The following is a 13,033-nucleotide window of genomic DNA, read 5'->3' on the forward strand; positions in this document are numbered from 1 at the left end:
AAAAGATTGAACTGACAAGACAGTGGTGGCTGACTGGGTTATATGTAGTACTAGTGACTAGCTAGACTGAATACTCAGGTGCTCAAATAATTGTTCTTTCTCCCTCATACTTAGATTGTGTTGAATCTCTCCAACAGTCCTATTAATGAAACCAGGAACCAAAGCTGACACAGCCCACTTGTAGCCCAGAGCTGTCTAGCTTTTCAAGATGTTTTTGATAATGTAAAATAAATTCTAAAATTCCTTGTGCTTGTTGAATCATTCTTACAAGTTGAGAAGTTGAGCTATTCTTGAAAATGGGGAAAGAGGGACTAAATATATGAGTTTTATTATTTAGTTTTAGATACATAGTAAGGTGTCATTGTTCTTTTTTGAAATGTTCTATTCTGAGAGAAGCTTCTCTCAGAAATCAAAGTAAATGCTCCATTTTATCCCTAAGAGATAATGACACAGTCTGTATCTGCTGTGGAGAAAAAAATAAAAAAAAGGTAGAGAGGGAAAAGCTGCGTGCTTGATGCCGAAGTATTCCTGTTTCCAAAGTGAGGACTTTGGAGTGTTAACCTCTGAGTTTGGCAGGACATCTGCACTGGACTCTGGGATTTTGAAAACCTGGACTTCAGTCCTTCAAGGCTGACTAGAGACCCTAATTCATAAACTGAATTGTCACAGAGTGGAGAGCCACAGTTGATTATCTGCTGTGCAGTTCTTTTTAGTATAGTGAGCAGAAAATGGTTGAAGGTTACTACAGGTACAGTAAGAACACTATACAAAGTGTTGGTTTATTTCTAAGAATGTACTATGCTCTGTGGTAAACACATTCTGATGTGCTCCATGCTAGTTTGTATAGAAAGAAGATGTTTTGTAGTCCTGTAGTCCCACCCGATTCATCAAAAGTCTGGCCTTGTATAATTTCTCACCTGGCTGTCTTGGAAAGGGCAGAAAGTGAGACCTAGCAAACTACACAAATAGAAGAGAGATGGGGTGGAAACTTTGACCTCTGAAAAGTGTAACATTTTTGTGTTTGGAGTCAATGGAGCTAGGAGTTCACTTGTGATCTGTATTCCTTGACACTGAAAGCCAATGAGCCATGATACACACTGTACATTTCCACCTGTCATTTTAGTGTGCGTTGCTCTTCAGTCACTCATTGCCATATGAACAATATATTTCCCTTCTACGCAGTTCCTGTGCACTGGGAGTTGCTTACCTCTTTCTTTGGTGTGTTTACACAACAGGACACCTTAATAAAACCTCAGAATCTTTTTAGTTGAAGCAGTGTTTTTGTACCCATCACCCTTTGTTAGCTGCACAATTCACGGATATTAAAAAACTCTTAATAACGTGAAACAAAAGACTTGTACTAGGTTAGACCTCTGATCTGTTTAGTATTGTGTCCTAGAAAAAGCTCCTTGAGAAAGAAACTGCAGCAGGGGTGTATTTGAATTATACAAATACAGCTCCATGCAGGACCTCAAAATCCCTTTGCCCCAAGGCAGGATCACCCAAGCAACTCCTTTAAAGTTTGTCTGACCTGTTTTAAAACCTCTGATCATGGAGATGCTGGTGTTGATTACACAGCATCCAAGGCAATCCATTTTAGTAGAGAATATTTCTGTTCCCTTAGAAGTATGATACAGTAGAAGAAACTAATCCAGAAGGATCAGAATTGAAAGAACAGAGCAAAGTAATTTAAATTCAATATATTTTTATTCTTTGTAAATACAATGAGTACAACTTTTTAACTTCACAAATCAGTTAATCCACTTTGTACAGGAAAAGTTTTACTCATTCTATGATAGTCCAAGTGCTGATTTTTCTCAGTGCTAGTTCCTAATAACAAATCAAATTTTGAAAAGTACAGCAGCTATCTTTAAATGTTTTTTTCTACACTTTTCATACATCAAATAAGCAGCTTATAACATTTTTGTGTGAGAGGGTGTAGGCGAACAAGGCTTCAAAATTAGAACCTGGAGTTTTCTAAAAAGGCATTGGAGACTTTTGGAAATTGTTAGCATTGTATCAGTCAACAACCTTTATTTCTTTGAAATAAAATTCCTTCCATTGATTTTTTTTTAATAGTCATTTAACTTCTCTGCACATCTCATTGACGAAGAGTTTGGCCACCATTGCCTTTGGTTTCAGCACTGTGCCACCGGGACAGCCAGCAGGTCACTGAAGCGGTCATCTCCATTGTATTTGGTTTTGCTGTTTTAGTCATCCTTTCTTGACTTGTGTCTTTTCAGGTGTGTACATGAATGTGTGTCTGTGTGTGGAAGAAGAAGGAGGGAAGGTTGGGGAAGAAGTTTATAAAGCTCTTCTGTCTTTGAGATGTTAACCGAACAAATTGTGGTGACATCTACGTCAAAGATCGCCAGTTCATTCTGCAGGAAGAATGGAGCTGCTGTCATAAGCTACTTTTTAGTCAGTTCTGAAGGCCACTTCATGATGTATTATAGCAGAAGCAATGTTTTGGTAACCTGGTCTTAAATGTTGCCTGTCATATTAAGAACCTTTTCCCAACAGAGGCTACTTTTAAAACAGTTCTGAAGGCCACCACATCTCATGTTACAACAGAAGCCGAGTTTGGTCACCCGTTTCCAAATACTGAACAAACTAAAGTACCTTCTTTCACATTTTGTCTCAGATCTGCCAGTTAAATGAGAGAATAGCGGAGTCTTTGTTAACTCTGACTGGCATCTGAATTGCCTCCATCCTGTAGTAGCAGGAATACCAGCCAAATTCCAACCACTTTCACCGTTTCTGTAGAACAAAGCATTCTCTCCATGATCTAAATCACTCTGTTCAGAGCAGCAAAATCATATCTACTGGGGTATTTTTTGTCAATGAGTTTAAAGGCTAAATGTTCCCAGGCTTATGCTTCCTGTAGATTTTGTTAGTTGAGGCTTATTCTCCATAGATGAAAGTTCTTCTCAAACTGTCCATCCTGATTGTTTATTTTCAGGTAATTTATATGTCACTGGATTTGTACATATCTGAAAGCAGTCTTGTAATCGGTACATTCCCAATGGTCTTTTTGAAAAACACTTCTTCTATTGTAGATGGACTAATTGAACGTAAAGCTGGTAAAAGCAATAAAAGTTTTCCAAAACGACAGGGTTGTGTGGGATACCTGGGAGACAGAGAGAGAAAAGCATGTTGTTGACGTTTTTAAGTATTTTCCCCAATAAAAATCTTTTACTTTACCAAAAAGACCAATATTCAGTAAATTGTACAGATGGATGCGATCTGTGCTAAAACCTTGGTTTTTGTACTCGTGAGCAAGAAGGTTGACCCCAAGGAAAACTCTCATAGTGGAGGTTAGCAGAATATAGACCAACATCTCTGAGTTTTGATTAACTCCTTTGTTTATTCCCTCCAAATAGCAGGAATACAGAGACAGGCTCTGCTCTGACTTGTCCCTCAGGCAGGAACTATGTTCTTGATGCAGTTCAGGGAAGAGTTTGACCTATAATAAATATCCTGTCATTTACAAGTGCAATTTAAACCTGTCAGGATTGTCATGGTAATCATTTTGCCCCCTTTTGCTTGCCTTATACACTGAATACAAATTGACATTTAGAACGATTTTATTAGTTTTTAAGGAAGTTGTGTTTTATCCCCAGGTAATGTATTTGTGTAAAAGGATATTTTCCACGCTTTCTCCCAGCTTTTGAAGCCAGCACAACATAGGATATGTATTCTAGCTGTGTTTACACTGACTTTACACCAGTGATTCTCAAGCCTCTGCTTAGAGTGGTGTTCCTAAAAGAAGGAGTAAGTTGTCTGGAGAAACACTCTGCTTCTCCAGGCTGCCCTCCCTTGCATCCTATTGAGAGCGGCTCCGCTGCAATTTGAAGGGCTGATACTGCTGTAGCACTGGCAGGAAGGGAAATTCAAGCCTGAGGTGGAAACTCAAGCTGAAAGCCCTGTCCCATTGGAGTCAGTGTGACAGTCCTGTCAGTGGACTGCACTTTTTCCTTGTTAAAGGATGTCTTTTACAGCAGATACTGTTGAGCCCAGTAGCTGAATATTTCCAGCAATGCAGAAATGCAATGGAAAAGTTGCCTTGCCTGGAATGGAAACTGTGGCCAGGTAAAACCACTGCTCCCTGGCTTCTCTCTCCAGCAGGCCCTGGCTAACTCAGAGTCTCCAGGGGGCAATCACCATGGGAAAAGCCTTCTGTAAGAACGGGAAGAGGTTGCTATGCGCTGGTTATTCTTTTTGCTCCAAACTAGCCATAATCGAATGGTATTTGCAATTTTGCTCCCATCCCGAGGGCAGACCATTTCCTTTAGACTAAACAGAAGTGCTTCAGAGACTGCTACCATCTAAGCTCTGACATTGAGTTGACTTCTGCTAGACAGAGCTGTTGTGAGAGCAAATCAAAGTTTCAGAAGGAAAAAGTGGTATAAAAGTTCCTCTTCCACCACTCTCATCTCCCACTGTGCCAGTCTCATGGACCTCCACTGCAGCTACTGGACTGAGATGTGGACTTTACAAGTCACAACTGTGCCCAGAAGTCCTGAACCAGTAGACCAGGTATTGCAGATGTTAGGTGCACTCTTCTGGCTTCTCCCCTGTCCCACCATCCTGAAGTGGTCCATAGCAGGATGCTGCTTATCTGTTCCCAGGAAGCTGTTCCAGAGTGTGAGGCTGTATATTGCATAGTACATTTCATGGGCTTACCCGCGTACACTGTGGAATGACAGCTACAGCTTTTACAGCAGGTTTTAAGATTTCTGTATCCCATTAGATTTATCCTGAATAAGACAGGGGGAAATGTTTTCTTCTCAGACAGTGACTATCATCACTCTGCTGTGGCACCAAAATGGGATTCACAAGTTCTGAGTTTTCCATTTCAATCTGAGAACAGACTCATGGTAGAGCCTTGGAAGAACCATTTAAATTCCTTGTATCGTGACCTTCGTGTCTGCAAAATGGGGGAAATGACATGGGAAAGTGTATTGGAGATCATGGGTCAAATGCACTCATGCTGCTGTGAGATGTGATGTTGGTTTGAGCATCACTATTAGCAGTATTAAACTAAATAAAATGTAGAGGAAAATGTAGCCTTCTGAAGTGCAAAGTGGTCCACAGCAGGTATCACTTCCCAGGGGAAGATCTCTCCTTTTACAGCTTTTCCATGTGTCTGAAGAAATTGAGGTGTTGGAGCACATCCAAAGAAGGGCAACAAAGCTGGTGAAGGGTCTGGACCACAAGTCCTGTGAGGAGTGACTGAGGGAGCTGGGGTTGTTTAGCCTGGAGTAAAGGAGGCTGAGGGAAGACCTCATTGCCCTCTACAACTACCTGAAAGGAGGGTGTAGCGAGGTAGGGGTTGGTCTCTTCTCCCTTGTAACAAGCAAAGGGATGAGAGGAAACAGCCTCAAGTTGCACCAGGGAAGGTTTAGATTCAATATTAGGAAAAACTTCTTCCCAAAAAGGCTTGTCAAGCATTGGAACAGGCTGCCCAGGGGAATGGTGGAGTCACCATCCCTGGAGGTATTTAAAAGATGGTTTAGTAGTGTATATGGTAGTGTCAGATTAACAGTTGGACTTGATGGTCTCAAGGGTCTTTTCCAACCTTTTCTATGATTCTCTTTTATCAGGAAATGCCAAGTCCCAGCAGGCTGAGAGCCAATGTATAATTGTTGTAAAAGCCTGGTCCTCACTTCAGTCAGTGGAAAAATCACCTTCACTACAGTGAGAGCAGGATTTTACTCCTACACCTGCAAGAAGTACTGAGAGACAACATCACTCACCTGGTATGAATGTAGCTGTTCAGAGTGAGCTGGGCTTCGTCTTGAAGGGCTGCTATGGCAGCAGCATTTCGGAAACTCCTCAGTTCAGGACCACTGTGTGTAGGCACTGGAAAGCAGATCAGTTACTAGTTCAGCTTGACTCTTGGTTGAGTCAAAACAGTTCAGCTGGTTCTATCAATGGAAATTAAACGTTCCCATTAGTTCCCCAGCACTCCACTGTCAGCCTTTCAAAATGCAACACTGACTATTGGAATTCAATACCCAGAAACCTGTTGGATGATATAAAGCTATGTCTGGCTTAAAATGTCTTTTTTGCTTTAAAGTAGCAACCTCAGAGTTATCAGAGGAGATGAACAAGAGATTCTTTCTGCTTACCAGCTTTGAAAGTGACAATGCATTTGAGACAGGCAAATTCAGTAGCATCTAGCCGAAGTTGTCTAAATCTAGCCACAACCTCCTGTAAAGCCTGTATTTCTGAAATAATTTTATTCAGCTTCTGCGAATCTGTATTGTCACCATTCATGCCTGAAAGAGAAACAGATGAAATAAATAATATTAAAGCCGTTTGCTTTATTTTGTATTGATTTCTGACAAAATCCTGTGTATCAGTATCCAGTCTATTGTCACACTTGTCTATCTGGTTCCATGTAAGCTGACTATATTGTATGAAAGTTAATATAAAATCTTCTCTTGGATGATAACAAACACAGTAATTTGCATTTAAATGACAATGCAAGCAGTCATGAATACAACAAAACAACATTATTTGCATTTAAATATAGATTTATAAATGACAGGTATGCTCCATTGTTCAGTAGGAATTTGATATTCTTTACATGTTGTTCTTTTTTCAGTAATGTATTTTTATGGTAATTTTTGTAACAAAGTCATTAAATTGTGCAATTCTTACCAGATACAGCCAGTAGAGTGTTAGCATCAACTGGAATGGCCCATTGTGCTATTCCTAGAACAAACAGTTCTCTCCAAGCATCTTCCAAAAGCATCAGCTGTCATACAATAGATGTACAATATAACACAGTGTATAATTTATAGATTTATAAACAATTTAAATATGTAAATTTCTGTTATTTTAAAAAGCTACTTTAAATGCCTATCATGGTATTTTCCCCACAGCATTCGTTAGCTTTTCTCTTAGCTTTTTGAGAAGGTGTCTAGAAATAAGTCTATGCATTGCAGAAAAACACTGAGGGCTGGCTCACTGTGCACCATGCTGTGGACCGAAAGGGAGGGGAAAGAGAAAAGAGAGAACTCCCACCCCAAAGAGCTTGCTCACAACGTGAATGCTCGCCTGTGTTTCTCAGCACAGCATGGGCTCTCACCTCCTCTCCCTCGACACATATAGCTGTCCTAGAGCAAGCTGGACAAGTGGTCTCCTATTGCTCTCTAGAGATAACCCTCCTTTCCCTTGTGAAGGCAGGACTTATGAAGAAAAACCTGGACAACATCCTGAAATTACATCACTCTATAGGGAGCACTGCTTTAGAGCACATACGTATCTTTAACCCCTTCCTTACTAAGCAAGACTTTAGCACTTTCAAGCACAGCATCTGGACACACATACAGTTTCTCAGCGTCACCTGTTTTCCTGCTTTATGGTGAAAATTCCTCAGAAATTCCAGGCACTAAGAGCCATTTCCTTTCAGAGAACTGAGGATCCAAGCACCTACACTAACAGCATTGCTCGTTCTCTGCATTTTTTGTACATTGCCTGGCTGTATGGAGGGTGTGTTTTTCTCTGTCTGGAGGCAATACCTTTGATTTCCGTGGAGAGGCAGTGTGCATCTGAAGAGGACACATGACTCCTGCTAATGCAAACTGGCAGAGCCAGAACAGACATGTTTAATCTTGAGGACATCTATGGATTGTTGGCCCAGACCAGCTCTTAAGAGGGGTTTGGAGGGCCCCCGGTTCAGCTGAAGTTCATGGCCTAAGGGACATGCTGTGGTGTGTACACATTGCTGGGACCTCATGACTCTCAGTGGGGTGAGAGACATTGGGAGGGGTGAAAACTGTAGTGGACTCAGGAGGTATCATCTGGTGGCTCCAAGCAGTGAAAACAAATTGCCCAAAACTCATGCAGAAAATGAGAAAAAAAAGGCAAACAAACATAAAAACAACCAACAACCACACCACAAACCACAGGCATTAATATTGCTATGGTCTCTGAAAGCATCAGCAGCTCAACTTCTTAGGAAAACAGAACTGAGGGTATTTTAAGTCTATAGAAAGTCTGTAAGGAAGAACAAAGTAAAAAATAAAAAAGTTCTATCAAATGAATGATGATTTCCTTGGAATATGTCAAAGTAATAGATTATATAGAAAGCATGCTGTAAAAGTGAATCCTTTATCTTTGTGCTAACGCTTAACAGTATTATGAGTTTTAAACCTCCTTGTTCAGATCCAAATGGGAGGAAGAGCTCTCAGAGTCCCTGCTCTCAGTTTGTCATTGCAGGCTCATGCTCATTTTGTGCCTTTTTGTGCTATGTACTTTGCAGAACTTTTGCATAACCTGACTAAGAAAATTGTGACAGGAAAGTATTTCTGTCTCTGCATGCAATTACTGTTTGATATAATTACATTGGATTTTACAGTACTGGAAGCTGCCTAGATTATTGTAAGATATGGAGGTGGGGGGAGGTCTACAGTGCAGTGGTCATCTCAACTCAGTCCTGAGAGCAGCTGAACCTGCTCCTAAATCTCTCAACTGCTGCAGCCTGTGAACCCAGCTCCTCCTCCTGCCTGATGGATGTGGAGGTTTCTGTATGACATAGGAAATGATTCGTCAGCCTTTCATTTCCTTTTGTAAAACTTTTTTGTCATCCATTCAAGCAGATGCAATGGTAATGAATGTTCCTGGAAGATATCAATTTCATATGTTCTTTCCCACTAAGTCTTTAAAGTCAGAAAGACTTTAGAAATAACAGACTATTCCAATAGCTGAAGCTTTTTTCATGCCTATGCATACGTCTGTAAAACCACCAATTAAAATAATTCAAGCTGAAGCTATACTCAGTCCTCCTCCTTCAAAGAAACAAGAAATAACAGGCTTTCTGAAGGACTGGTTTTAGCTTCTCAACCAACTCCATCCCCCCATCCTGTGAGTATGACCTTTCATTGGCTACCTGCATTGGACCAACCTGCCTTATGGACAAGCTGGGCAGGTATGCAGGCCAGCAGAACTTGGAGCGTGGCATTTTTGTTGTGTGGCTTCCAATCCATGATGGGATTTGCTGTATGGAGCTGGGCAAGGGTCACAGCCTCTGTTTTACAGAGGGCAGCGGCACAGCAATCCTCAGACTTGAGTTTTGTCAGCAAATTGGTTTCCACTTACTTCCTTGATTTCAAGATGAATCTGCCACAGAGTCCTGGAATTGCAATGCGCTTGCCTTTTTGGAAAAGCAAAAATCAAAAGCAAAATCCAGGAAAAGGTTTTAGACTCTCCTTGAGCAGATGTCAGGGATACAAAAAGAGAAATGCAGACATTTACAGCTGGGCTATTGTCAAATTAAATAGTGCAATGGCACTATTATAAAAATCAACTGTCTGATTAGTCATGAAATAAGGTGATTAAAATCAGAGTTATTTCTTCTTCAGCTCTCCTGAATATGAGAGGGGAATCATACAGAAAGAGGCCCAGGTCAAAGCTTTAGAGCTGAGCAGCTCTGAGTTTTGAGGAAGCTGACTAGCAATGAAGTACAAGTGGTTAAGATGATGTTAAGGAAAGGCTAGGATTTTAATATGTAATTCGCTAACATTAGTCCCTGACATGAAAGTGAAAAAGGCAGTAGGTTATTTAAAGACAATAGGAACACTCTGGTATCTATGGTAGATAAGCAGGCCTTGCTGTTTGAGGCATGCTTGGTCATGTGCAACGGAGACTTCACTTGCTCCCAAATCCTGCAACCCCCCTCCTCTGCACACTAGCAGAGACGGCCTTGTGGAAAACACATCTGCATTATGTCAAATAAAGCCTTTGCCTAAGGAGCTTCCCATGGACATCACGGGTCCAGAGATGGACCCAGCCTTTTCCCATGCGCTGAGACTGCTGCTGAGGCAGCACACTGACTGCTTCTCCTGACGTTTGGGCCTGTTTCTTTGGTTGCTTGGTGTGACAGACCTGGTGCTGCACCGGAGCAGTGGCAGCAGCAGACAACATTGAAGAGCAGCACTGGGACTGCACTCGCGCTATGTGTACCCTCCCGGGCCCTGTCTCACTGCTCGCCTCATGCTCACTGTGCAGCAGTGCTGCAGCCAGAGCTGAGCAGTGTCCCCCCTCATGACAAGGATTTCAAAACGTGGATCTGGTGCTAGAAAAGGAACATTTCAATGTATCTTAGCTTTCCATCACATTGTGACTATCATGATTTACCTTTAGGTAGAAAACACTATTGGTTTCCTAAGAAGCTTCTTTTTTTCAGTTCAAAACATGTATTTGCAACAAAATATGTATCAACTGCAACACTTGCAACATGCATCCATGACAAGGAACTAGTTCCTCTGATGACTGCTATGTAAGGCACAACATTTCTCGTTACCATTTTGGGAAATTAGCTCAATCATATCAAAGTATTAGAAGTCTTTTATGATTGGAGCTTTGTGTAGATTTCCCCCCTTCCATTTTATAATTATCTGATTACTTTTTTTTTAAAATTAGTGCATTATACAAAGCACACTGAGTCCTCCTCAAGAATCAAGTCATTAAGAGATTGCTTCAGCTCATATGGTTCATGTAGGATTTACTTGAGGCAAAGGGAAATTGTCATAGAGGAAAACAAGACAAATTAGGGAAGATTTAAATTAATGGTGAAAAATATCGGGGGCTGGCCAAATTCTGCTTCTACCATATTGGTGTAATTGTAAGTTCACTGAAGGCAACATGAATAAGGAAAAAATGTTGGCTGTGTAAACAGAGGGAGAGGGAGAGGGAGAGGGAGAGGGAGAGGGAGAGGGAGAGGGAGAGGAGGTCTTCAGAATCATCTCAGTCATATCCAAAGGCCATATACTTCACTAGGCACTTCTCATCCGAAAATAGCAAATATGCTGTTCCCCACTTTATGAAGGGAAAAGTTGTCCCACAAGCACAGAAGCGGTTTTGGCATGCTGAGCTTCAACTGCAGCCTGGTGACTTTTCCTCTAGAACTTATCTTCCCATAATATTAACCCCCTAAACTAGGGTTTTTTCTGGCTTGATTTTCACTTGCTTTATGAAATAAAGGTTAGAAGAAACCAGTTTCTAAATCACTGCCTGGTTCTCAGGGACAGTCCAGAACTCTGCCCTGAACTTCAGAACTGCTGAAGTCTGTTACAGATTTAAAGGTCTAGGGCTGAGGATTCAGGACCCAATTTGAGCTATAAGCCAATGCCACTCCCACCGCAGGTGCCTCACCTGGTCTTGTAAGGACAAGGTGGAGAAGGCTGGGACACTCTTGGCCCACTTGATGCTCATGAAGAGAAGTCTGGCTGCGGACTCACAGACGGATTCGGTGGCCACTTCGTAGAGATACATAGGGGTACCGTTGACTTCATGTGGGTACTAATGTCAAAAAGAAAATAAAGCGACTTCACACAGTGTCAGCAAGGCAGCCTTGTCTTCCTTTCCCCCACAGCTGCCGTTCAGCACCATGCTCATGCCCAAAACAGAGCATGCACTTTCTTGTTCTGCAAGCAGAGGGCATTGCTTTCAGGGGGCTCACTCCAAACCGCTCTGTGCTGCTCATCCATGTGGATGAACTGTACTGCAGAAACGATTCTCCAGTGGAGGTTGAAGGGAGAGTTAACTTATTACATCAGGGAAAAAAAGAGACCCAAAATGTAGTGTCATCCTTTACCCCGTTGCACAGTAGCACACCTCTGGTAGCAGAGTTAGAAGAATACAAATTTAATTAAGATTTGTGGTTTGTAACCTGGACTTCAGAAGCTGATTTAGCACTCCAGCCTTGCTCAGCAAAGCAGTAAGTACTCGCTTAGCCTTAAAATTCATCTGTCTCCCTGACTGCAACAGGCTGTAAGCAGGTGCATAAAGCTAAGCATAACTACCTAAAGGATGTGTAGGATTGGAATTGAGTTACATTTTCAAGCATGTGCTAAGTGTTGTTAAATAATTTCTGAATCAGTATTTCTCAGAATTATAAAACTACATATTGTGATCATGTTCATGATGAATTCTCCCAAGCTACCAACTCTGGAGATAGAGAACTATTTAAGTTGTTTCTTCTTGGTTTTCTAGGTGCTGTAAATATGCCAAATGCCATTGCAAATAGGTTAATGAAAAACATCACCTTATGGCTGCTTCCTGTGCAGTTGAGGCCACAGCCGTGCTTCTACTGGGCTGCTTAGAAGGTGTCACAACCAAGAAACATAGAGCCAGCTTAGACACATTTGTGTCTTTATGGACAAGCTGCAGGCTTTGGTCAATACAGACTGGACTACACAACTACAGAGATAGGTATTTTGCTGAAGAAAACTCAGTGATTGCAGCTCATCCTCATGAAACAAGGTTTAAAATTGACTTGTGGATGGACTCCAGGCAGGAGGAGCATTTCTGAAACCATGAGGGTGTAAGGATTTAGGAGAGACAAGGTTTGTATGGAGCAGGTTATCAGTCAATCCTCCTGCATACCCCTTCTGTCAGAGGTCCTCTTACCCCTTGCACCTTGTATCTTCAGAGCTTTTAGGGACATGGCAAGAGTCCCCACCACAACCCGCAAGGCCTCAAGCTTTGCTCTTTGCCACATCTATCCCAGAGGCAGGAAGGAGCTAGTGGGTTGCAGGCCTGCAGGGAGCCGGGGCGGTGGCTGACCTTTGGAGTGGGCTGTGCCAGGCCCACCAGAGCCTGTCTCTCAGGGGTGCTGGTGACAGCAGCCAGCTCCAGGCTGTGGGGCTCCAGCTGGGAGACGGCAGTGAAGAAGGCGGGTGCCGGCAGGGCAGCAGCAGGGAAGTGCGGGGCACCACTGCTCTCCTCCTTGTGCCCGCGGAAGTAGAGGGCCACCTGCTTCCGTATCGTCGATGTCCGGGGTCCCCGCTCATGCTGCACTGCTGTGGGGCACCAAGAAGAGGCAAAGGGGTCACTGCGGGGTCCTGCACTGGGTAGCCCATGCTGCTGGGCTGGGCTTCCCTCCCTCCCTGCAATTTTTGGGGCCAGCCCTGTGCGTGTCTGTGGAGAAATGAGCAAGGCTGCCATGGCATGGGGGATCATTATGGGTCCGGGGATGGAGATGCCACAGTGACACACTGCTCTCTGGCTCAGAGCAAGG

At 42.5% G+C, this 13,033-nt stretch overlaps 1 protein-coding gene across 1 annotated transcript; it reads right to left on the reverse strand.

The window, feature by feature from the left end:
* Window positions 1-1,694: 1,694 nt before the first annotated feature.
* Window positions 1,695-12,815, reverse strand: NR2E1 (nuclear receptor subfamily 2, group E, member 1; the record flags this gene model as incomplete). The annotated part of the gene is made up of 6 exons (XM_010179817.1): window positions 1,695-3,130; window positions 5,760-5,865; window positions 6,135-6,284; window positions 6,670-6,766; window positions 11,167-11,313; window positions 12,580-12,815. Coding segments are annotated over 6 exons (899 nt in total), but the record flags the coding sequence as incomplete, so codon positions are not given.
* Window positions 12,816-13,033: the final 218 nt, after the last annotated feature.

This window comes from Mesitornis unicolor, unplaced genomic scaffold (assembly GCF_000695765.1).
Source record: "Mesitornis unicolor isolate BGI_N332 unplaced genomic scaffold, ASM69576v1 scaffold50232, whole genome shotgun sequence".
Taxonomy (NCBI): domain Eukaryota; kingdom Metazoa; phylum Chordata; class Aves; order Mesitornithiformes; family Mesitornithidae; genus Mesitornis; species Mesitornis unicolor.